The sequence below is a fragment of the Vulpes vulpes genome, chromosome 3, assembly GCF_048418805.1.
Source record: "Vulpes vulpes isolate BD-2025 chromosome 3, VulVul3, whole genome shotgun sequence".
In the NCBI taxonomy this organism is placed as follows: domain Eukaryota; kingdom Metazoa; phylum Chordata; class Mammalia; order Carnivora; family Canidae; genus Vulpes; species Vulpes vulpes.
This window is the reverse complement of record NC_132782.1, coordinates 87,571,434-87,597,903: the sequence shown is the minus strand read 5'-3', so window position 1 is coordinate 87,597,903 and position 26,470 is coordinate 87,571,434. Positions and strand designations below refer to the sequence as shown.

The 26,470-nt window shown below is 49.0% G+C and overlaps 1 protein-coding gene across 12 annotated transcripts in view; it reads right to left on the bottom strand.

The window, feature by feature from the left end:
• LOC112929319 (monocyte to macrophage differentiation factor 2) overlaps nt 1–26,470 on the bottom strand; it is a 127,722-nt gene that overhangs the window by 17,243 nt on the left and 84,009 nt on the right. For all 12 annotated transcript variants that reach the window (XR_012000553.1, XM_026011356.2, XM_026011357.2 and 9 more), the window contains 3 exons: nt 7,979–8,211; nt 5,703–6,341; nt 3,771–3,808 (listed from right to left, as the gene is read on the bottom strand). Coding sequence is in view for 11 of the 12 variants with exons in the window: in XM_026011356.2 (XP_025867141.1) it covers nt 3,771–3,808; nt 5,703–6,341; nt 7,979–8,211 (910 nt within the window). In the remaining variant the exon portion in view is untranslated. The remainder of the gene's footprint in view (nt 1–3,770; nt 3,809–5,702; nt 6,342–7,978; nt 8,212–26,470) is intronic.

Genomic DNA, 26,470 nt, shown 5'->3' with positions numbered 1-26,470 from the left:
AAAGAAAAAGTGGGTTAAAGACCTGAAGAGAGGGATCCCTGGGTGGCGCAGCGGTTTGGCGCCTGCCTTTGGCCCAGGGCGCGATCCTGGACGACCCGGGATCGAATCCCACGTCAGGCTCCCGGTGCATGGAGCCTGCTTCTCCCTCTGCCTGTGTCTCTGCCTCTCTCTCTCTATCATGAATAAATAAATAAAATCTTTAAAAAAAAAAAAAAAAAAAAAAAAAAAAGACCTGAAGAGACATTTTTCCAAAGACGACCTCCAGGTGGCCAACAGGCACATGAAAAGGTGCCCAGCATCACTCAGCATCAGGGAAACGCAAATCAATACCACGAGGAGAGCTCACCTTACACCTGTCAGAACAGCCGTCATCAAAAAGACGAGATGACAAGTGTCGGTGAGGGTGTCAAGAAACTGGAGCCCTTGTGCTCTGTTGGGGGGGGGGGGGATGCAGAAAGGTGCAGCCGCTGTGGAAAACAGGATGGACACTCCTCAAATTAAAAATAGCACTAACATATGATCCAGCAATTAATTCCACTTCTGGGTATTTACCCAAAAGAATTGAAATCAGTATCTCCAAGAGATATCCCCACCCCAAGTGTTCAGTGCAACACCATTCATGATACGGAAGATCTGGAGTCACACTAAATGTCCACCGAGAGAGGAAATAATAAAGAAAATCTGGTACATAATACAATGAAATGTTATTCAGCCTTTAAAAAAAATCAAGGAAATCCTGCAATATGCTACGACACAGTGAACCTTAGGGATGTTATGTGAAGTGAAAGAAGCCAATCGCAGAAGGGAAAATATCGCAGGATTCCACTTAGATGAGATATCTAAAACAGTCCAACTCATGGGCTCAGAGACAGAACCGTGACCTCTGGGGCTGAGCCGGGAAGGGAGAGACCAGAAATTGCCAAGATACACTTCAAAATTTAAAAGAGTGGTTCACTTGTTAAGTGTTTTTACCACAATAAAATAAATAAATCAAATCAATGGGTGCTCTGATGTAAAAATGTTTAAATCTATTTGGGAAGCATATGGGAAATTATTACTGAAATTATTACTAAAATCAAATGCATTTTTGCTAAGAAAAATTAAATTAAAATTTAAGAAGTTCAAAAAACGTTCAAAATAATTCATGAATAAAAAAAAGAAACTAAGATAGAAATTATGCAAGAAAAAGGAAATAATCAATGGAACAGAAATGAAAGAAAAAGTAAGCAGAAACAAAATTGGTCCTTTTAAGCAGATGACAACAGACAAATCCCTGGGAAGATAAATCAAAGGGAGGTAAGAGGAAAGATAGAAACCCAAGAGGAATTAAATAGGGAGATAATACCACAAATACATGAGAGATAAAAACAGTCCTAAGAGAATAAACTTTTATTCCAGTAAACTTCAAGAACAAAAATAGAAGTCACCGAAATCAACACAAGCAGAAACAGAAAACCAGATATGCCCATAATCACTGAAGAAGTGGGATCAGCAAACCCAGGGGCCACCCAGACTCTTTCATGGGCTACTTCTCACACACCCCAGAACCTGAGTCCTTGGCCCACACACCCTGATGCAGGGAATTGGACACAGAAAAGGCTGGCCACCTGGATTTCTGTTTTTAAAAAAATATTTTTAAAAACCTCACTATTTAAAAAAATATTTTATTTATTTATTCATGAGAGATACAGAGAGAGGGGCAGAGACACAGGCAGATGGAGAAGCAGGCTCCTCAAGGGGAGCCCGATGCAGGACTCAATCCCAAGACCCCAGGATCACAACCTGAGCCATAGACAGATGCTCAACCACTGAGCCACCCATGCATCCCTGAACTTTGATATTAAAGTCAGACAAAGACAATGGAAAAAAAATCCTACACCAATTTGACCTATGAATTCGGATGGGAAACGCTAATTAAAATGTCAACAGATGGTAGATCGCCATGCCACACAAATCAGTAGCCATAAAGGGTTTAATCCCAGGGATTCAGCTGTGGTCAGAAAACCTGCAAGCGCAGCACCCACACTCACAGGTTCCCAGGGGAAAAGGTGTGATGATCACAGATGCAGGAAAAGCACACAGCGAAGGTCAACATTGCCAGTCACTGGCAATGTAAAAAGCAGCACCTCACACAAGCACCTGAGTTCAGGTGTGGATCCTTGGGCGACTGATAGAGTCTGTGCTCTTCTGTATTTTGGAAGGGAGTCACACTTGGATAAAGAGGAGGGGAGAGGGAACATTCCCTGAGGATGGACACAAGCCTGTTAAGTTCTAGAATAAAGACTGGGCAGGAATGCTGAAGGGAAGGCCTCGATTTCCCAGTGATCAGACACTCAGGAGGGCCAGCGCTGCATGAGCCCCTAAAACCGCAGCTGCATCACACCTCCCACGTCCCTAAAGCTGGGGGGCAGCCACACTGGCCAGCCCATCACACGGAGGTTCTGTGCAGGTCCCCCCACCTCAGGCAGGCCGGCTGCCACCCTCTGAAGCCAGGGCTGCCCTGTGGGGCCTGGTCCACACGGAACACTGCCCAGTGAGCGAGCTGGATGGCAGAGCCTGGGCCTCCCCTGCAGCCTCATGCCCCCAGGCACGAGGCACGTCACTTGTCATCAAACACTTCCTTCCTCAGATGTGGCGCTGGCTTCCTGATGTCAATGGGAGCCGGAGAGCACACATTTGTGAGCAGCAGGAGTGCCATGCTCCACTTCCAGCCTGGGCAGAACAGCTCAGTGACCCCAGATCCCTGCTGCTCCTGACCCGGCCTCCATCCCTCCCTGTCTGTAGTCCCCCCACTTTTGAAGGCAGCGGTGACCATTCCTCCCTTCTCTGCCTGGGACCATGGCGGATATGTAAGCACGCACGCGTGGTGACGGCCTGCTTTACAGACGCCAGGGGCAGAAACACAATCGAAGCAATCCAGGGTGCCAGGTGTGACTTACAGTCCTGGGTGCCCTTTCCTCACGACAGGCAGTGACTACCCCTTTGACATGGCTCTTTGGGGGGTTGCCGCACATGCACGTTCCTTAAGTGGGCCAGCTTGGTGCAGGCTTTACGCCCCTGCACACGTGCAGTCGTACTACCGCCACTCTTCCGGGTGCTTTGTCTACTCGGCACTATTTTCAGATTCAGCCATACAGATGCAGCGTGCAGTTCATTCCCTTTCACCATTCGTCGCCAAGTATACACCGCATAAATGCATGGCATGCTGCCACAGGGCACATGGGTGCCCTCGGACCTCTGCGCTTACAGAAGAGGCCTCGAGAGCGCGCCTCCCAGCCATTGTGTGAGGACGTCTCTCTACGGGGCCCACATCAGAGGGGGACCAGCGGGTTGGGCACGTGCACGGCTTCACCGTTGATGCCAACCAGCTTCCCTAGGCCCAGCAGCGGTGTGTGAGCATAAACAGCACTTTCTATGAGAAGAGACGACGGGAACAGAAATGCACTACCCTAGGTCAAAGTTAGAGGTTGTACATTCTCCTAAAGAGGCAGGTTCGCTTTAGCAAAGCCATTACAGTAGGTGAAAGTAGGCCAAGGCTCCAGGGAGCATCTCACCCCCTCGGTCTAACAGACGCTCCAGAGAAACTCCCCAAGCCCAGTGCTTCCCAGGGTGGTGAGCACAGAAATGGGAATGGTCACTCAGAGACAGGACTGTGTGACAGAAGCCCAGAGCTGACCCCAGCAGTGTCTGGGGGGCCCCCTGGGGGCTTGGCTCCATGGGGAGGTGCAGGTCTCCCAGGAGCTAGGGGCCTAAGTAGGGGCCATACTTACAGCTGTGCCTGCTTCTCCGCCAGTTCTTTGGTTTTCTCCTACAATCAAAAAGACAAAAAAGCAAACCTGAGAAAAAACAGGATACCGCAGGATATGTTCAATGAGACCACCACTAAATTCATGGTATGCCATCCACATAAAAACCACGGCAGTGTCATTGTGGACATCCTGTACTGTGCGGCTGTTTACTGGAAACTAGGCTGGAAAGGATCATTTTCCATCTGATGTGACACCTTTCCATTCCATTCCTGAATATGATCTGCATATTTCCTGCAACAGACAGTTTATAGTTTACACCCAGCTCGCTGACATAACCACTGGCTCTTCAAGAAATAGTAAAGCAGGTCAAATATCCTCCAAATACCAGAAGAATCTACTAATGCTCATCTTGTTAAGCTTTATACATAGCTTTCCACTGTCAGCCACAGGGGTGATGAGTACATGTGTGTGCTTGAGTATTTACAAGTACGTTTAAACATCCCAATGGGGACGCGGGTTTAGGCAACCTTTTCTGTCACTTTTAATCAAGAAATGGCTCTTGCTTTAGCAGCAAGTTGTTATCTGGCTAAGCACAGCCCCAGGTGCCAACTCCGTTACTTGTTCTAGGATGTGCTAATCTGCCTCAAGTGTATGGAATAAAGAGCATGGTTGATGCCCAAGAAACAGTGAGACAAACGAAATATCCGCAGCTCTTGACAGACCAGGGCTGAGGCTCACAAGCAGCACAGTGGGGAAGCATGCGAGGGATGGCCTGGATCCAGACTCCTCTATTTATGAGCTCCAGACCTTGGGTGAGGTTGTTCACCTCGACGAGCCTCAGTTTCCCTAGCCAGGACATCGGATATGTCATATTGTCTAACTTACTAGGAAGTGTCAAGTCCAGGGCAGACTTAGAACAGTCACAACGCCTAAGCATTAGGCCTTCGGTCACCGCAGGCCCCAGTGTGGTCAGGCTCCTGCACTGCACGGATGTCATCTGCCCTGTGCTTGGACCCCACACAGGGATAATACTGACATTGTTCTGCATGAGAACTGTGGTAGGAGGTGGGCTCAGATGCCCATGATGCACACAGATAACTTACACAAACCTCTGGATGTGACAGCCCATGTTGGCTTTTGCTTTTAAAAGGTTTCAAACATTTTAAGCGCAGATTTTAATCTGGGGAATCTCTCTAGTTTACAGGCCAAGATGAATGGGTGTCTCTGAGGGACTGTGTGTAACTGCCAGCTATGCTTTGGGTCCTAGGGAGTCCAGTCACTGGAGGGGCAGGAAGAGATGGAGGAGGGGGGAGTTGAGTGCTGGACCCAGACAGCGTGCAGTAGCTCTTGCCCTGGCCCTGTAGGGACAGGCTGTCTGTGCCCCCAGGGGACATCTGGCAGTGCCCAGAGCCATTTCCATGAGGGAAGGGCAGCCACTGGCATGCAGCAAATAGAGCCCAGGGACGCTAGCCAACAGCTGACAGTGCACAGCCTGGCCTCACAACAAGGACTTCTGCCCAAATGTGCATGATACCGTGCTCTAGAGACCCTGATGGAAGTTTTACAACATAGAGAAGTCAACCAGTCCTGCACCCCCACCACCAAGCTGACAGGGGCTCCATGGTGGAGTTTTGGCAAGAGGTACAGGGCACTCAAGTCAAATAGGTGCTGAGGGCTTGGGACTCCAGGGCACATCATGGCTGTGCTGGGCCTTGGGGAGGGACATAGGACAGGAGCTCACAATGCCACAGCTGACCCCACGAAGACAAAGTGCCCTTCCCACTCCCCCCCAGGACACCCCAGGCTTCCTAGGGGTGAACCGGCAGGGAAGGCTGGCCCTCAGAGAGGAGGGACTCCTGAGCTCCCCCAGGTGGCCACAGCCTCCATCCAGCTTCCACAAGCCCCCACTCCCCATCCCACCCCGCGGAAGGGAACAGCACCCCCATGACTGACCCAGACTGTCTCTCGGATGGCCTTGGCTATCTTGAGCAGGAGCTGCCCAAATGAGCCAGGCTCCAGGCGGGTGGCTGAGTGCTGGATGCAAAGGCAAAGGAGGAATGCAGGGGTGAGCTTGTGGTCGTCCCCACTGGGCTCGATCAGAGTCATGATTCGCTGCAGTAGTGCATCCTCCACTTCGGGCTCAAACTCCAGGTGCAGCAGCCTCGGCCGGGGTGGGGGGACCCATGTGGAGCCAGAGTTGGAGGCGCCCCGGGCCCGGAGCGAGGCGCCACACATCCTGCAGCTCCGCGGCACGGCACGCAGTCGGGCCAGCGCCTGGGCAGGCAGGGGCTGGGCTTGTGCTGGGTCCTTGAACAGCAGCAGGTAGTAGAGGCCGAGGGAGAGCAGGTCCCCATGGCGCAGCACCACTGCCCGGCCCCCCACCTCAGAGAAGTTGACGGAGACAGGTGCCCCGGGGATGGGCTCCAGGACCAGCCTGCTCCCTGCCTGCTCTGGGCCGGAAGGCTGGTGCCTGCGGATGGTGCAGTGCAAGGGTAGGATGTCAGGGGCCGAGAGGCTGACACTGGGCTTGCTGGAAGGGGTCCTCTGGCCCACCGTGTGCTGTTCCCGATTGAGCAGGTACACCAGGCTGTCCTGAAATGCAAATACTAGACCTCAGGAGCCACCTTGGGAAAACCCGTCAGCAGGAAGAAACAAAAAGGTGTCCCAGTCCCTGATTACCTAAGCCATGTGGCCAGGACCGCCAGCCTGGGCCCGCCCTGCCCTATAGCCTTTCCGCACCTGCTGCTTGTCCCTAGCCTGTCCCACACCGGACACTCACCCCGTCCCCAGGGGACGAGGCTTCCTAGAGCAGCCTCAGGGGCACACCAGACACCCAGGGATGACTCCGGCTCTCAGACAACGAGGCCAGACAAGGGACAAGCTGGGCACAGACACTGGTTTACAGTCACAGCCAAGTGTCATCAAGCACCCCCCACAGGTGATTGGTGACAAGCTGTGTGCAGGCACCCTCCTTTGCGGCTCCAGCTTAGTGAGGCAGATGTCTCCTCATTAGACAGAATAGGGACAGGACTACAGCCTCTCTCAAAACCCTAATGAGATTCAACTGTACCATAAAGAAAAAACTTCCTACCAGAAAATTCATGAGCCTGTGTTTCTTGAGCAATATGTCTTAGGAGTGCAGAAAACAGGACGTCAACCTAAAGCAGCTAGTCAGCGTCCAGAAAACCTGGCAAGATCCAGGAGACACCAGTCTGCACCACCAGAGACCCCTGATGCTGGCCTCAGAGTGTGTACAACCACGGGGGATGCCCTCAACTTACCTTTCCCTCATTTAAACTCTAAAAATCACACCCAGGAGTAGAGAGAGAACATGCTAGTGAGACATGCAATGAGTGGAAAAGCAGGCTCTCTGAGTACACACGTGCCAAGAAACCCTCACCTTTTCACGCAAATGCCACCCTCTGCCCACCTGTTTCTTCAAGAAATCCTCTCTGACCTCTCTGTGGGTACTCAGCCTGAGAAGTCACCCTAGGGGTTGAGCATAGGCCCCAGTAAAGCCTCGCCCAGAGCCCTCATCTGGCCTCTTGTCAATTCCTACTGCTTGGAAAGCGTAAGGCCAGGTTTGGTATGGCTAACACCTCAGCACCAGAAGCCCCAACACCACACAGCATGCACCTGGCGTGAGCCAGAAGGGAGCTCAGCAGATCTGCACAAGCGAGCAGACAAAGGAGCTTCCAAGGGCTATGCCCCTGCAGACAAGGGCCCCAACAAAAGAGGGAAGTGCCTGACTGGGGGCCACTCTCCTTTCTGGCCTCCTCAGACAATGCCTCCCATGGTGCCCTCGAGGCCATGTGCTCCTATCTGGACAAGGGAACCCCCTGAGTTGGGGGTCCCCAAAGCCAGGGCATGACATGGTCTGAGACACCATCTGGAAGATGGCAGACAATTCTCTTAGAAGGAGCCTGGTACTGAGTGAGCCCTGTCCTTACTGCCTCCTACTGTAGCCTGTACAGAGAATGTCCTGGAAACAAAGCACGGGGGAAGCCTCCACTTCCTCCAGAATCTAGGACGGCCCCCCACATTGGTCCCCAGCACCCCATTTCTACAGCCTCATTGTCACCAGAGCGACTGCGGCCCACAGAAGTTCACAGCTGACTCAGCTAGCAGCAAGAGGAGGCCTTCTACTCTGAGAACTTCCAGCGGGCCCTCCTGGTCAGCTCTCGGGAGGGCGGCTGGGCCTTCGTGGGGGCGAAAGGGGGTGCACTCACGTGCTGTTGGCTGTAGCCCTGCAGAAGGAGCAGGTGGGGAGACTCATAGAGTGAGTAGCGCATGGTTTCCTGGCCACGTTCCTCGGGGCCCGGGGTGGTGGCCGAGCTCAGGCTGCTCTCACTGACAGTGCGGCGCAGCCGGGGTGTAGGGGGGCTCTGTGCACCCTCTGAAGCCAGGGCTGGGGTTCCCTTGGCACGGCTCCGCTGCAGCCTCCGGGCTTGGGCGTTTATCCCTGAAACAGAAGCAGTACAGGGTAAATAGAGCCTAATAAATGAGGCCCACCTCTGGGTCCTTCTGAATTTAGATCTCATGGACCCACTTCTAACACTGGTCACTGTTTTGTCAACAGATGTGGAGAAGATCAGAGGACTCCACCCTCTGATCCCAACCTGGCAAGGCTGGGCCACCTCTGGACTCCCCTTGAAAAGCAGGCAGCCCAGCTGTTCACGTCTGGAGGAGCCCTACAAGGAGCCCCATGACCCACCCAATAGCCTCGCCACAGCCCCTCCCCTCTGGATGACAAACGGCACTGCAGCGTCGACTTCTGCCAGGGTCACCGTGCCAGGGGCTCCTGGTGCGTCACTGCACTGTGCCCAGAGCCCTGCTGGCCCACCTGTGTTTGTGTGTGCGCGCATGCGTGTGCCTGTGCGGGGGGGGGGGGGGGGGGCGGTGCATGTGTCCGTGTGCATGCATGCATGCTGTGATCAAATGAGACGAGACCTATTCACAGCCCCCTGGCCCTCCCCCATTTACAAGTAGGAAGCGGTCCATTTGCCCTCTGAGCCGGCTGGTCTCTGTCTAGGACAGCATGACTGTCCCTCCCAAGGATACCCCGCCAAGGCCAGGTGGGAAAGCACACACATGCACACACCCAGAGCATGCCCACGCAGGCGCACATGCAAACCCATGCACACGCAAACATGCCCATGTATACACGCAGGCACACACATGCACATATGTCCCCCTGCCTGGGGCGTGAAAGACAGTCTTCCATGCCCAGGAAGCAGTCTTTTAAACTAACGCTGCTGGAAAGCCGAGAAGCCAGATGGAGCCCAGGAGGCCGATCTCCTGTCACTCCCAACAGGGCTGACCCCAGCGCTTTCTTTCTGAGCCTTCTGCTGACTCCCCCTCCACAGCCTCCATCCACCCCCATCTGCAGCCTCCCTTCCTACAACCATTCCACCCAGACCAGACAAAGCCAGGGCAAAGGAGGGAGGCTAGCTGGAGCAAGGGTGCTCCCTTACCAGAGACCTGCCCTTCCAGGAGGAAGCCCGCTCTTCTGTAGCCACAGGGGGCTGGGTCTGCAGGAGGCCAGGCTGGCGGAGGAGCTGCAGTGCAAGGCAGTCCGCCTGGGCGCCTGCTGTTCCCCACCCGCCTGCTGCAGAGCCGGCCAGCCACTGGCAGGCAGAAGCAGTCTAGGGCACAGGGGAGGTAGTGCGGGGAGCAGGGGAGGAGGGGCGAGGAGAGTAGGGTCAGGGGGCAGGCCAGGATGGGGAGAGTAGGCGGGAGGTAGTAGCAGGGGGAGGAAGGAGGGGAGCAGGTGGGATGGGCAGGAGGGAGCAGGTAAGGGGAAAAAGGGGGGAAGGCAGGGGCTGCCAGGGAGTATGGGAGGGGCAGAAGGAAGTGTGGGCCAGGTGGGGCCAGGAGGGATGGGGGGAACATAAGAGGGGGAGCAAGTAGGGGCTGGGGGCGGAGCAGAAGGAAGCCAGCTTCCTGCCACTGTACCCCACCCCCACCTGCCCTGTCCCACCTGCTACTCTTAAGGAGGACAGACCCCAGTGCCTATAGCAGCACTGTACAACCATGGGGCCGTGCCTGAAAGAAGAAACATTTAAAAACCAGTCCAAAATGATGTTCTAGCCTCCAAGCTTTTCCTCCATCTAGGGAGGAGCCATGGGCCAAGATAAGCCTCAGAACTACTTCCCAGAAGTCCAAAGCCTTCCAGAGAAAAGGGGGTCCTTTCCTCTTAGATTCTCAGGGGCCCCCCAGATGAAGCCTGAGAGACCAAGGTAAGTGTCCCCTGGACTGCAGCCCCACAAGGGAGCTCACTGCCAAGTAGGCCCCACTGCAGTTGGGCTCCTACCCCAGCAGACAGCCCTCCCAGTGCCCAGGGCTGGCTTCCCTGACCCCACTGTGGAAAGCAGTGGTTCTCACCCTGCCCGTGCTCAGACGCTCCTGTGGAGTTTTAGTTTTTTTTTGTTGTTGTTGTTTTTTAATTTTTATTTATTTATGATAGTCACACACACACACACACACACACAGAGAGAGAGAGAGAGAGAGAGAGAGAGAGAGAGGCAGAGACACAGGCAAAGGGAGAAGCAGGCTCCATGCACTGGGAGCCTGACATGGGACTCGATCCCGGGTTTCCAGGATTGTGCACTGGGCCAAAGGCAGGCACCAAACCACTGCACCACTTCTGGGGAGTTTTAAATACTGCAGCTTGGTCTGCTTCCAGGTCTCCTTACTGGGTCTTCGGACAGCCACGTGAACACCAAAGGGCCAGGGCTGAGGAGCAGTGGCTCAGAGGCCAGGCCATCAGAAGTGACGTGCCCATGGCCAGCACGGCTCAGGTGCAGTTCACCCTGCAGGTGGCACAGCCAGAAGGACCCTCACACATGCATGGACACTGAACGGGCCATGTGACCCTCTGTGGGACCTGTGTGTTCATAGGATGAAGATGCTGTAGGGGAAAAAGTGGGGGCCAAGTGTGCACCCAGAGGTGGGGGGAAAGCAGACTGGAGTATAATAGGTAAGGTAGGATGCCAACTGTTTACATGCTTCAAAAGCACATAAAACATCACTACATGTTGCTCATGGTTTACTTATGTGTGCATGTGAGGCTATGTTTAAAAACGAATAGAAAAGGCACACAGTAAATTTAAGAAATGGCTGTGTTCCAGGTGGGGAGCATGGAGTCTGAGGATGCATATAACATAGCACAACTGACAGGACACGATAATGCCACAGACTGTATCTTTATACATAATGTCGTATATGGTGTTTTATTTTTATTTAAGAAAACTCCAAATCAACACAGTTTTTAAAAAAGAGTTATGTCAATTCTGGGAGGAAGGTCTTTATACTTCTACTTCTTTAAACTTTCTTAAAATAAAAAAAAAAATCATAAACACTGTGGAGGCCTCCCTAGGCTGTGACCACGGTTTCCCTGCAGCGGGGTGTGGAGTTTCAGGGCCTGATGAGGCCCCCAGAGATGCGCCCCAGCCCCGCCCCCACTGAGCAGCAGGACCCGTGGCTTCCAGAGGGCTTCTAAGGACAGCCACCTTCCCTGCTGATGTCTGATTTCACTTCAGCTTTGCCGTCATCAGATTCATGCAACTGAGCAGCACGCAAAACCAGGACAGATCCGCCAAACTCGGAAACGACGTTCCCAGTTCTGGGTGGAGGATGCCAGGTGGCTCACAGCTGGGCAAAATCCTGGCCAGACGCACCCCAGTAACCTCCAAAGGCCTGGCGTGTGCCAGTGGCCTGTGCGGCACAGGCATTTTCGAGGCACTCTGCCCTTGGGTTCCTGCCACCTGTGATGCGGCTGAGGAGCCAGGGCATGGGGGCCACTGAGTCTGGGGCCTAGTGGTTGAGTCTCTGCCAAGAGCATGCTGGCCCAGCGGCCAGCCTCCCACCAGTCTGGGATTTCATTCACATGGGGGAGACCGAATGGCAAATCACTGCTCTTCAGCAGTGAGTTCTAATGAAATAAAAGGGCCACAGCGTCCACATCTTCCATAGCACAGGGACTCCAGGTAGAAAGCTATTCATCCTATGGAAGAGCGCCAAGCCTTGCCCGTGGGTGAAGGAAATGCACTCCAAGGCTGGGAAGCCAGAATAGGCCCACTCTCCTATCACACCCATTCCCCACCTCTCCCAAGATGGGCCAGATGTCCTGATCCCACACATTTTCCTGCTATGGTGCAACTGAGCTCATTGGGGCCAGAGATTTTGGCCTGTCTCTGCATCCCTGAGGGACACTCAGGAATCTGTACTTTACAAAAATGCCCAGAAGGTTCTAGAACACAGCAGACAGGCACAGGAACTCCTGTTGAGAATTTGTCCCCCTCCTCTGTCCGCAGACAAAGCCCTATCTACAGAAATACACTGAGCACTTGGTAAACTTACTTGAGCACCTACCAATTTAACTTGAGTTTGGGATTTCCAATTCTTTTCTCTAGATGAATGTATTTATTTGTCAGCTCCTAGAAAGGTGGCAGATATGGAGCTCCCCGCTCCACCCTTACATACCTGCTCTGGTGGAAAAGCAGAAACACATTCAGTAGAGGAGTAAAAGCGAGGGTCTGGGTAATCTGAACCTGGGGAGGCTTCTGTGCTTTCCCAGGGCACACACAAGGGACCTACCATTGTATTCCCACCCAGTGACACATACAGGACCTCCCTTGTCATGTTCTCACTCCAAGGACATACACATGGGACCCACAATGCCACCTAACACTTGCTAATACACATGGGCACCAGACCCAGAAGCAAAATGATTACTTTCCACATTCTAAAAGGATAATGAACTCAAGGAGATTCTGAAGTAACAGGAATCACAGACCCTGATGGGATGGATGTGCAGGGTCCAGTCTGCCTCTCCTGAATTGTTTGCCTGTGACATGGGAATTGGTAAGGGTGCCCTGACCTGCAGAAGGTGTGACTGTGATCGAGGCAGTGAGAGAATGCCAATGTCCATTCATAGTGGCCACGTTTACAGAAAGGAGCTCACTTTCCCTGGCCACTGGCTCTTGCTAGCTCCCTCACCTGCCCAGAAACCCACAAGCACGCGGCTCTCTGCAGGGCAGGGAGCCCTGGTTCCTCCCCTACTGGCTCAGACACTCCTGGGAAGGAAGTGGTGGGGGTGACACCCTGGGTCACATGGCTCTTTAACATTCAACCCCCTCCTCCCACCACAGCAGGTTGGTACAGATGTCCCCTCTGCTAGTGGAGAGGAGAGGACTCTGAGCATACCAGGGGTGGTAAAATTAATTTTGAAAACAGTTGGTAGCTGTCACCAGAGCTCCAGTCATGGGCCCAGTGCTGGCTCCAGAACAGCACTGGAAAGAAAAACACAGCTCTTTCCTGAACGTCACTAAGTTCAGGACAATAAATTTAACCTGCAGGGTTTACCTCCGAATCCTGTTTGCTCTTCCCTCCTGGACTCTGAGAGTTTGAAACAGTATGTACAACTTGGAAACTTTTGTGTTGCTTATACCCATGGCCAGGGCTGGAGGTCTCACAGATGTGGTTACCAGTGGCTACTAATGGGGCAAGAACTTGGTTCTGCATAAGGGAATTTTACTAGAATTAGGGGAATTAGACTATTTTTAGATGACCTCTAATAACAGTTGGGGATACACTGCTAACATACAGCATTGCTGCAAAACACAGAGGGAAGGAAGCTCAAGCAAGTCCTTTTGAACTGGAATGCCCTTTCCTACTTTAGCAAAGACATGGGATGGAAGCTCTTGGTACCAAGCAATCCTGGAAGTTAATTTTTTGAATTTGAAATGCACAAAAAGAATGACCAACTCACAGATAATTTGGTGAGTGCCTATCTAATGCATAGCCAGCCTTATTCTGGGCATTTTGAATTCCACTTCATTCTCGCATTAAACCCTATAAAGGTTTAATACTGAAGGGTAGATGGAAATATGTTAGCTTAGCTTTTTAGGACCGGTCTGACTATTGGAAAAGGGAATTCTCGGGGCACCTGGGTGGCTCAGTCAATTAAGCAGCTGCCACTGGCTCAGGTCATGATCCTGGGGTCCTGGGATTGAGCCCTGTATTGGGGTCCCTGCTGAATGGGCAGCCTGCTTCTTCTTCTTTTCCAACACTTGTGCTCTTCTCCTCTCTCCCTCCCTTCCTCTCTCTCTCTCTCTCTCTCAAATAAATAAAATCTTTAAAAAAAAGAAAATTCTCAACAAAATGTGTACTGAGCCCCCCTCCCTTATCAAGAACAAACAAGGATGCTTGCCATGACCGCTTCTGTTCAACATTGCACTGAAGGCCCTAGCCAGTACAATTAAGGCAAGATAAAGAAATGCAAGGTTTAAGAATTGAAAGAAAATTATAATTATTTTTCAGACATTGTTTATAGAAATTGCAAAAGGATCTATGAACAAATTACTAGAATTATGAGGTGACTAGACATGGTGAGTGTGCTTATTCAATCATGTTTTCATATAGGAGAAACAATGAGAAAAGGATATGTAAAAGTAACAATGTCATTTATAATCATGTCAAGAAACATAAAACTACTAGAGAATAAGTCTACCAAATGATGTGCAGGATCACAACACTGAAAACTGCATAACACTGCTGACAGAAATTAAAGGCCTAATGAATAGACAGGTAAATACCAAGTTGACGGATTGTACGGATGTCCGTTCTCTCCAAACTGGTGTGTAAGCTCAATGCAATCCAATTGCAAACAGGGTCTCAGTAGATGTTGCATGGGCAAGTGTGTGTGTACCTGTCAACCCATGCACAGTTAAGTGTGCAAAAACTGGTCAAACGTATATGGGAATACAAACGGCAAGGTAACCCTGAAGATCAGCGACAATGCTGGAAGACTCGTACTACCAGATGAGAGCCTCTTCTAAAGCTCTAATTCTCTAAAGAGAATGTGGTATAAGGACCAAGAGACCACTGGAACAGAAATGAGTTCTGAACCAGAATCTCACATCAGCAGAAAAGACAGTCTTCTCAATAAATAAGGTTGGATCAATTGCATTTCCTATGGAAAAAAAAAAAGAATCATGACCCCTACCTCACACCACCCACAAAAATTAACTCCAGATGGATTGGAGAACTAGCCATGGAGGTAAAACAATAAAGCACTGAGAAGAAAACACAGGAAAGATCTTCATGGGCTTGAGCACACAAAGATTTCTTACATGGGGGGGAAGGTGCTGCTCACAAAGGGAACACTGCCCTCAGGTGCTTCTGAGTGCACTGGACAGGTTACAGACACCACCAAGCACATCTCTTCAAATATGACCGTTGCACTGGTCAGAGAAACAAGAAAGTTTCTAGAGGGACCCTAAAAGAATCTGTTTCTTTCATCAACCAAACTAAAAATCAGATATAATAAAATTTAACTGTGTGGTTTGCAGAGTAACAGTGAAAACTGAACTCACAGCCTCACCAAATTTCCCATGTGAAAGTTAAGGCACTGACTGGGGAAAAGCAGGACCCTAAACCTTGGAACAGAGAAATCAGGGTAGGATCCAATGAAGCTGGGAAGCTTCAATGCCTGATTCAATCTGAGCCTTACTTGCCAAGAGAACCAGCTGTCCTCCTGTGTCTGAAAAAAATGGCCTTCCCTTGCTTACGGAATCTACGATAGCCTCACCTGGGAGCCCCAAGAGGCTGCCTCCTTCCCTGAACACCCACCTTTACCCTTGTTAGCACACTTTGGTGCACCACTGAGCCCACAGGAGCCAAGTTTTAGAGGAGAACAGTGCAAGAGGAAGCTGAGCAGCAAGCTGGGCAATAGGCAAGCCGCTCTGACCCTGGGGATCCGACAGCACTGAGAGAGTCTGTAGCAAGGAGGTCTGCAGTGTGGTCCCTCTGGGGGTTTTGGAGCATTCCTTCTACCTTCCTTTTGAGAAACAACTCCTGACCTGTTATTGAGTGGGAACTGGAGGTCTCATAAAGCAACATTACAGGACCGTGCAACCTAGGTTCCCCTCACTATCTGGTGCGGTTTCTGTTTTCCTGACTGACACAGTAACTGTTTTAAGAACTTCTCTTCCGGGATCCCTGGGTGGCGCAGCGGTTTGGCGCCTGCCTTTGGCCCAGGGCGCGATCCTGGAGACCCGGGATCGAATCCCACATCAGGCTCCCGGCGCATGGAGCCTGCTTCTCCCTCTGCCTGTGTCTCTGCCTCTCTCTCTTTCTCTCTGTATGACTATCATAAATAAATAAAATTAAAAAAAAAAAAAATAAGAACTTCTCTTCCAAAGAATGTAAAGCCAAACTACAGAGTAAGAGGAGGCATTTTCAGTATATACATCAGAAAAAGGACTCATCTCCAAAATCAGTATGAAAAAGGCAGACGCCCCAACAGAAACTAGACAAGGGTTTGAAAAGATACTGCAAAGTAAAAATATCCCAAATGGTCTTTCAACATATGGAAATGTGGCTAACCTCATTAATCATCAGATATACAAATTAAAACCACAAAGCAATATCGCTGTACAACCGTGAGAACAGATAAAATGGGAAAGAACAGGCAGCACCAAATGTGAGAGAGAAAATGGAACAGTCAGACCTCTTACACACTGCAGGCACACACACTTGAAAAGAGGATTAGGAGCATCTCCTACAGCCGGACATCTGCACACCCATTGGCCCATCGACTCCATTCCTAAGTATATACTGGACAGAAATTCACGCATTATGATAAGGTAGAGCCAAGAGCACAGCAGCATTATTCAACTATTGAGTCCAAACTGGAAACAACCCAAGTGTCTGGTAACACAAGAATGGATTCATAAATTGTAGTGTATTCATATAATGCAATACTGTACAGCAATAATAATGAATGAACTCTTCCCTAAGCAACAAAATAAATAAGTCTTTAAAATATAATATTAAGCAAAAAACAAATTTTTAAAAAGGCCAGACACCAAAAGGTATATGAGATATGATTCCATTTATAGGAAACATAAGAAGAGGCAAAACTGATCTTTGGTGTTCAAAGATAGCTGGGTCAGTGACTAATAGTTGGGAGGGAGATGAGGGAGCATTGCTGCACAATGCACTCGCTTTTTGAAAATTCACTGAGTTGCACAATTATAATCCATGCACTTTTCTATTTGTATGCTATATGCTGTATTTCAATGAAAAGCTTCCTTCCAAGAGAAGGAGCTCAGGTGTTGGGATTATCATATACAAAATATGTATATTTAAACTTACCCTGTTTAAAGAAATAAAACACACCTTGAAATATTTATAGAGAAAAATAAACTATAAACAGTAATGCCAGGTTTGTAAAATAACCGATTAGAATCTCCAGAAATGAAAAATGCAGTAAAGAAACTACAACTTCAGTGCAATATACCAGACACAACAGAAAAGGGAATCCAGTGAACCAGAAGACCAGTCAAAAGAAATTATTCAGGAAGTGGTACAAAGAACCAGGCAAGAGAGAGAAAATCTAGGAGAGAGCTAAGAGACACAGAACATAGAAAGAGAAGGGCTGACATGTGTTTAAAACAGCTCCAAGAAGAAAAGAGTAAGAATGAGGAGGCAAAGGCATTATTTGAAAAGAAAACAGTTGAGAATCTTCCAGGACCAACTGAAGAATCTAGCTCATAGGTTCAGAAATGCAATAAAAGAAAGAAGAAAGACATCACAAGGAAACCACCAACTCATCTCCCTTCTGAATAGAGATGTAGATGTCTTCAGCAAGACACTGGCAAACCAAATCCAACAACGTATCAAAAGGATACATCACAAACAAGTGGGATTTGTCCCAGGAATGCAAGGTAGACTTAAGCACACAAAAATCAATCACCGAAATACACCAAATCCACAGACTAGGAGGCCAAACCACATGATCTTCTCAGCAGACATGCACAGAGCTCTGGACACTTGGAATAGCTGAGGAAGTGTCTCAGCAAATCCTCTTCCCAAAGACCCACACACTCAAAACAGGCCAAAACATTGTGTAGGAAAAAACACACACAGATGGTATCACTTAAAGAAAAGCAAGAAAACGGGCAATGAGGAAATCAGGACTATGGGTACTTGTGAGGCGGAAGGCAAGGGCCAGGTCAGGGGGATGTGGTGCAAACCACCAACCCTGTCTGCTCAAAAAAGCAAGTGGGAACGCACCAGTGCTAGGAGCACAGCTCGGGTGGGCAGTGCCCACTTTACCATGTTCCATTGACCCCAGCACTCGTGATTTACACCCTTTCCTGCACATGGTCCCTTGCACCACAACTACAGTTACGCACACCCCACCTTGGCCTCAGAACCACATCGCCTTGCCTTTCTATGGCACAGAGGAAGCAGCCTGGCAGGCTGAGAGGCCTGCAGGAGACACTGGGGACCCCAGGAGCCAGGGACACGGTGCCAAGACTGCTCCTGGTAACCATCTATACCAGCTTAGTTGACATCAGCAGTTCAGAAAGTGGGCTGCTGCAGGGATGAGTGGAGTCTCGTCCACTGCTTCCCGGTCCTTGGTGGGCCTGTGTCCTGTGCTCCCACCGCCTACTGCCAGCCCTTCCACTTCCACCCACCAGTCTCCACAGCACACTTCCTTCTCTCTCCTCAAGGAGCTGCCAAGTGCTTCCTTACTGCAGGACACCTGGGAATTAATTCCCGGGGAAAATGGAAATGTCCTAAGCCTCCTGAGCTTTCTCTCCATGTACCCTGGGAGGGATCCAGGAAAACTTCCAAGGGAACAGCGTCCCCCCGGACTCTGTCTATAGTGGCCCAGTCCTTAAGCTGTGTCATGGGTGCACAAATGGTTTGTTATGTTATTCTGTATCTGTTTTCCATGTGCTTGAAGTATCTCAAAATCCAGGACAGAGAGGTATGGGACGAGAAATAGAAACACTCTGTAAACATTCTAAAGATCACTCAACCTCACAAATACTCCAGGAACACAAACTGGAACAGAGGGAAACCATGTTCCTCTGTCAAACGAGCAGAGAATCATGTGATGGCGAGGAGACAGAGACGGACATTCTCAGTGCTGGTTGGAATGAAAAGTGGCACGGATCCGCCCCCAGTTTTAAAAATAGCTATGGAGACATGTGGGCTACAACAATATTAGATATAGATGTATCACTATCTAAAACTATCTCCATTCTTCCACAAAGGAATCCCACTTTTAGGCTGTTGTCCTACAGGAAGAATCAGAAAGGGATCACTTATGTACAAGATGTTTATATAAGCATAATTTATGGAAAAATGGAAATATTCTTAAAATCCAATAGGGATATGGCTAGATACACTCGTTCACTGGCATTAAAAATTATGTTCATAATATGAGCAAATAAATATGTGTTAAAAAAAACAGAGGAGGGGCGCCTGGGGTCTCAGTCAGTTAAGCATCTGCCTTTGGCTTGGGCCGTGATTCCAGGGTTCCTGGGATGGAGCCCCACATCAGGCTCCTGGCTCAGCAGGGAGCCTGCTTCTCCCTCTCTCCCCTGCTTTTGCTCTCTCAAATAAATAAAATATTTTAAAAATAAATAATGATTTTTAAACATTAAAAAAAAACAGAGGACATATAACTATATATGTAGCTTGATTTAAATTGTGTAAGAAAGTAAATATAACATTAAGAAGAGACTGGAATGATAGGAGAGGACATTTTAGGTGATGTTTATTCTCTTCTTTATACTCTCCCTATTTTCCAAATTTTCAACAATAGAAATGTCATTTTTTAAGTGCAGAGAAATTGCATATTTTAAAATTTTATTTAATTTAAATTCAGTTAATTAAACATATAGTGCAGTATTAGCTTCAGAGGTAGAGTTCAGTGATTCATCAGTTGCTTATAACACCCAGTGCTCATGACAAATTTCTCCCTGAGAAATTCCATTTTAAAGCACTGATGAGCATTTCTGTGGTAAAACCTAGACCCTCTCACATGAATTTGAGTCTCAGTCAGAAAATGACATCCCCTCTTTAGAAGAAACTAATAAATCAATTGAGATAATGGGTAACCAACTAGATAAAATGCTCAAGCCATTTGTCACTTACAGATGGAAACAGAGCCTTCCAGAACTGTGGCCAAAAAAGAACAGTGTGGCAGAAGCAAGAGTTTTATTTAGCTGAACCCAAGGCCCTATCTGGTTCCCCCAAGATGACGAGATGGCGCTAAGCCCGCTCTTAGGGAGGACAGGGTGGCACAGTGACAGCTAGCACAGACTGACCTGCGGGCCGCTTTCCACTCTCACCCCAGCAGGTGGACACCCCTGGGTCCAGGAGCAGCTCTTCCTGCCAGAGTGGAGCAGGCCCATCTTTCAGTAGGAATCCTGTCCCCAGAGAAAGGCCACTGTCCCCACTGACTGCTCTGCGCACCCCGCCCCTCCATTGCTGCTCTGGAATGAGCTCCCCAGGCTCACCCATCACTGCAGGTTGGAAGAGACAGCTGAGGACGCTGCTTTGAAAGTAGAGCAAAAAGACAAAGATGAGAAACTGGGAGACAAATAATCCAAAAAACAGATCCAGAACCTGAATAACAGATGAACCAGAAGAAATCAAGAGAATACCATATTAAGAACCGAAGATGATCATGAGTTTTTAGATGAAAATGGTCCATTAAAAGTCCAACACACGAGAGATTAAAAATGCATGAAGGCTCAAGATGTGCAAGTGGATATATTCTGAATAAATATCCTAACAGTTACAACAATTCTTTTTAAATAAGAAGGTAAGACTCTAACATCCGGGTGCAAACATACCATCCCAAGGCACACATGTGACTCTTCAGAGCGAGGCTGGGGGCTGGGGAGGAAGCAGCATAAAGAACTTATGTGCTTCCAGAAGGAGAAAAAAGCTACCGAGCATGAGGGGTGAGGAAACACAGCACCCAGCAGCTTCTCAGAGGGCTCTGTAATGAGAAATGGGCCAATCCCTTCAAAATTCTAGGAAGAAAGCTGTTTTCATTCTAAAACTCTACACCCAGATATTAATCAAGCATTAAAGCAGGATAAAGACCTTTTTAGACACACAGGGTCTGAAGCAATTTTAATTCCCTTGCATACATACTCTGTCAGGAAGCCACCAACTCCACCAAGATGGAGTGAATAACCAAGACAAGGAAAGGGGGGGAACAAGGAGAAACAGGGGGTCCTTCCTCAGGGAGAGACCCATGGGAATGATGTGGGGCAGCCAGCCCGCACTGAAATAAGGCAGACTCCAAAATGCTAGAGTTCAGGATGCCTGGGTGGCTCAATGGTTGAGCATCTGCCTTTGGCTCAGGACGTCATCCCAGAGTATCAGGATTTAGTCCCGCATCAGGTTCCCTGCATAGAGCCTGCTTCTCCCTCTGCCTATGTCTCTGCCGCTGTGTGTCTCTCATGAATAGATAAATAAATCTTTTTTAAAATGCTGGAATTGGTAAAATACACCATATATCTGAGCATCCTGAAGTAAGGTAATTGGCAGAGAGCTGGGGAATACTGATTAGTATAAAAGAGAATACAAACAAGAACCACAATAATTAACTTCAAAGAAACTAAAAGTTGGGCAAACAGAAAAAGTAATCCTTGTATACACCAACCTTCAGTTGTGCAAAGGCGCACCTGGCCACAGAAATGTGCACCCTGGTTCCTTTTTTTTTTTTTAAAAGATTTATTTATTTATTTATTCATTCATTCATTCATTCATTCATTCATTCATTCAGAGAGAGAAAGGCAGAGACACAAGCAGGCTCCTTGCAGGAAGCCCGACATGGGACTCGATCCCAGGTCTCCAGGATCACACCCCGGACTGCAGGCGGCGCTAAACTGCTGCGCCAACAGGGTTGCCCTGCACCCTAGTTCCTAATCCAACCACCACTCTGACGCCCTGAGAGCACCAGCCACGGGAGGTGGATGTTTTAACAAGAGCCATTCTCATCTTCATGGTAGGAAATCACTAGATGTGCCCCAAAATCAAAACAAAAAAATCAAATATAGTAGGATAAGCTTGTTATTTTAAGCTATGGAATTAAATGACAAAGAAGAAATAGTCTCGGATGATACTGATTCCCTTGGAGGAGTGCAAAATTGGGAAGGGCAGGCTGGGGTGAGGAACTGTGTGTGTGGTCTTTGTTTTGTTTTTAATCAGTAATAGGGAAGTACAGCCTTAACTGTGCACCTATGTAACTTTGGTAAAAATAAGTAAACTTTTTTTTTAAGATTTTATTTTTTTTATGAAAGACACACATAGAGAGGCAGAGACAAAGAGGGAGAAGCAGGCTCCCTGCAGGGATCCCTATGTGGAACTTGATCCTGGAACTCTGGGATCCACGACCTGAGCCAAAGGCAGACCTCAACCACTGAGCCACCCAGATGCCCAGTAAGCATTTTTTTTGAAGTAGGCTCCATGCCCAGCATAGAGCCCAACACAGGGCTCAAACTCATGACCCTGAGATCAACACCCTAGCTGAGATCAAGAGTCCTATGCTTAACCAACTGAGCCACCCAGACGCCCCAGTAAGTAAATGTTTTTAAAGGTATATCCCCTTCAACTTACTAAACGAATGAATGAAAGCACACACTTAGGGTAGACATGTCCTCTGTCCCTAGATACACCTTTCTTTAGATTTTAAATTCTTGACATTGTTTGCATCTTTGAAGCTAGAAAGCATCCTATATGCACGTGGCATGTCAGCCCAGCAGCAGCCGTGATGTGAGAACTCCCACATCTCCTCCCGTCCAGGGGTGAGGTGGGGGAGACCCTACAATATTTCAGTCAGATAAGGATTATTTGAAGAAGGAACATGAGCTCTGTCATGTGCAAAACTTGCAGGATTTCATGCCAACACTGGGAAGAAAATCGCAGAGATCACAGTGGAGCACTCTCCTCAGAAACTCTGCCTTGCTGGAGCTCCTGAGGGTGCAGAAGACAATGCTGTGTGCACTCTGATGGGCCCAGGGTTGAATAGGAGAATTAAACGCTGGATTTATTTCACTCAGATTTATCTTTTCATGTATGCACAAAACGGATACAGATAAAAATCCATGTTTAAATAAATCTTTAGGCTTACTAGAACTCTTTAAGGAAGTACAAAACTGGGATCCCTGGGTGGCACAGCGGTTTAGCACCTGCCTTTGGCCCAGGGCGTGATCCTGGAGACCCGGGATCGAATCCCACGTCGGGGCTCCTGGTGCATGGAGCCTGCTTCTCCCTCTGCATATGTCTCTGCCTCTCTCTCTCTCTCTCTCTCTCTCTCTCTCTCTCTCTGTGACTATCATAAAAAAAATTGAATTAAATTTAAAAAAAGAAAGTACAAAACTAAGAATCCTAAAGTAATAGTAAAGCCTTGTGTCTGGTTTAACAAATAGCCCTTTTTATTTTGTGGTAAATAAGACATATCATTAATTTTAGTGGTTAAGGGGGCACCTGGGTGGCTCAGCAGTTGAGCATCTGCCTTTGATTTGGGTCATGATCCCAGCATCCTGGGATCAAGTCCCGTATCAGAATCCCTGCAAGGAGACTGCTTCTCCCTCTGCCTATGTCTCTACCTCTCTCTGTGTCTCTCATGAATTAATAAAATCTTAAAAAATGTTATTGGTTAAGACATATTTATTTTAATGGTAATACATATAACTGTATTGCAAAATTGTTCTTAATGATCCCAAAATATACATAGATAGCGCTCCATCCACACCATGGAATATTCCATAATCCCTATAATGAATGAATGAGAACTGTAATAGATGTGGAAGAAGTTTGGCAGGAAAACGAAATATGTGATCCCATCACTAAAACAACAACCTTGAACCCAAAACATGTGCATGAACACACTCGAGTAGGTCCACACCTACTCAAGCGCCCAAGCGCAGAGAAACTACAGAAGGCCACTGTGGTGGACAGGGTTCTAGGATGACCTCTGTTGTCTCCGCCTCCTGGGATTACTCCCATCCTTGTGTTCAAGGGCAAAGAGATTTTGCAGATGTAATTAAGGTCCTGGCAGGATTGATCTTAAGATACGGAGACAATCCAGGGGGCCCGACCTAATCACCTGAGTGCCATCAAAGCAGGGAGTTTTGTCCAGTTGGTTACAGGAAGCAGAATTACCCTGTGAGAAGGGTTTGGACAAGGGGGTGCTCTACTGTGGTGCTGGGAGGGAGTGCTGGTCGACAGCAAGCAGCAGCAGCAGGAGGAGAGGCAGAGGCCAGATGGAGACCCAGTCCTACAACCCCGAGGAACTGAATGCTGCCAATAACCTGTGGACTTGCAGGACGGCAGCCCCTAAGTGAGCAGAGGGTCCAGCTCCCCCTGAGCCAGACTCCCAACTCACTGAAACTGTGAGGCAATAGCTTTAAGCCACTAGATTTGTGGTTATTTGTTACAGGGATGACAGTAGACCCTCATCCTGGGAAATGAGGCACTGCTGTAACAAATACCTACAATGGGGAAGGTACTTCCAAGTCAGGCAGCAGGAAGAATTCGAAGAGCACAGAACAGAAAGAGTCCAGAGGGCCATTAGCAGGCTATTCACAGAAACATGGGCTGAAAGACGCTGCTGGTAAGAGCTTGGAAGACAGTGAGGAACACTTCCTCAAACTGCCTTCGTGGAAGCAGAACCTGCTGTGGGCAACGTGCCCTGGGAATCTAGACTTGGAGAGGGCTGCAGTGGAAGCTCAGAAGGACACGGGATGGGGATGTGTTCCTGGAGATCTGGGAAGGGGGCCTGGTTGTGCAGAAAGGACCTGGAACTAAGGGCCTGAAAAGACCTCTCAGCAGAAGTGGCCCACTTTCTTCTTGCTACCTGTCAGGAGAACCAAAGAGCAGAGAATCAAAACGGAACTGGGACCGGATGACTGCACATCCTCAGCCTCTCCACGTGACAAGAGAGGCCAAGAGTCAGAACCTGCTGCTGGAGAATGGCGCCCAGACAAGGCTCAGAGCCCTGCCTATCCCTCTCCCGGCGTCTTGGAAGGATCTGGAGTCAGAGAGCTGAGCCATACAAAGACCCTTTCAAGAGACCAAGGGTGCTCCTCATCAAACTATGAGCATTGGAGCAGCTTACAAGCCCCCTCACATCTCAGTAGAAGCTAGAAGTGGAGAAGGGCCACATCAGAAGCATCACCTGTGGGTGTGGCTTGTGTGACAGGTGAATGCCCCTGGAATCCGTGCACAGCACAGGCCCCAGGTTCTCAAGAAGCAGCAACTCAGACTAGGGCAGAGGGAGCCTGGCATGGAAGGAGGCTCCTGACAGGTTGAAGGCTGAGGAAGCCACTTGCAGGGCTGCAGAGGAGTCCCATCTTTCGGGAAAAACAAAGGATGGCTCAGAGCCCAGAGAACGTCAGGCAGAGTGCTACAAGCCTTAAAATTTAACCACAGACTCCAGCTGCAGTTTGCCTGGCTGGATTTCAAAAACTGCCTGGACTGGCGACTCCTTCTCACCATCTGCTGCCCTCTTTCTGACCCAGAACACCATGACTCTTGTCCTGCACCTGGCCACCCACTGCATTCTGGGAGCCTCTGGTTCCACAGGCTCAGGGGTGGGGAGGTCTGTGCCTTGCACCTGTGGAGCTCCACTTACTGGATGTTACTGGATGTACTCAGGCACCTGCTCCACATCTGACTTACATTATGTACATGATGGACATTTGGACTTGAGCTGATGCACAACGGCATGAGGCTGTGAGGCCTGAGGATGACTAGAGCCTTTAGCCATTGCTATGGATATAGCTATGGCTCTTGGGTAACCAGACCTAGGATGACCCCCAGTGACCCTTGCCCTCGTATAATCACCTCCCCTGAGCGTGGGAGGGACCTATAAATGTGGAAGCCATCATGCCCCCAGTGATGCTTTGTTTTATGGCAAAGGAAGTAACTAATCAATTCAGTTCACTCTGGGTTCATCAAAAGGGAGGTTATCCAGGTGGACCTAACCCAAGCACATGAACCTTTAAAAGCTGAGAGGAAGTCAAAGATTCAAAGAATGAGGGAGGGCTGGTGCAACACTGCTGACCTGAAGGGATATGAGGGAGGGGGGGAGTGCAGGGGGTGGCACACATGGATAGAAGGTGGGAGCAACCCCAAGACAACAGCCAGCAGGAAAATGGGAACCTCAGTCTGACAACCACAAGGAACTGAATTCTGCCAACGGTAAGGATGAGCCTCCTGACAAGAACCTGGCCTGGCTGACACCTTCCTTGGATCTGACCTTGTGATACCCTGTGATTACAGCCACACCATGTCAGACTTCTGATTTGTGTGCTAAGGAATGGGCGTTGTTTTAAGCTGCTATGCTTGTGGTAATGTATTACATAGCAAGGGAAAACTAATACAGGTCCGTACTAGGCTAGTACCATGAAATCAGGAGGAATCAGAATGGCAGAGGCACTTATGTGGGAGAGAGAATTCCACGGGGAAAAAAAAAAAGTTTATACCATATGAAGGCATTTATATAAAATAAAGTGTAAGAAGGGATCCCTGGGTGGTACAGCGGTTTGGCGCCTGCCTTTGGCCCAGGGTGTGATCCTGGAGACCCAGGATCAAATCCCACGTCGGGCTCCCGGTGCATGGAGCCTGCTTCTCCCTCTGCCTCTCTCTCTCTCTCTCTCTCTCTCTCTCTCTCTCTCTCTCTGTGACTATCATGAATAAAAATTTTTTAAAATGTTAAAAAAAAAAAGTGTAAGAAGTGTGAATGTGTCTATTAGCATTATTTCCCTAAAATACAACAGTCTAATCAGGACCAGTCAGATGACTTTGGACAAGGTCAGCATTCCCACTGAAAACAAGGAACACTGGTGATATGGGGCATAAGCAACCGAGGAAGAAACTGTCAGGCCAAAATC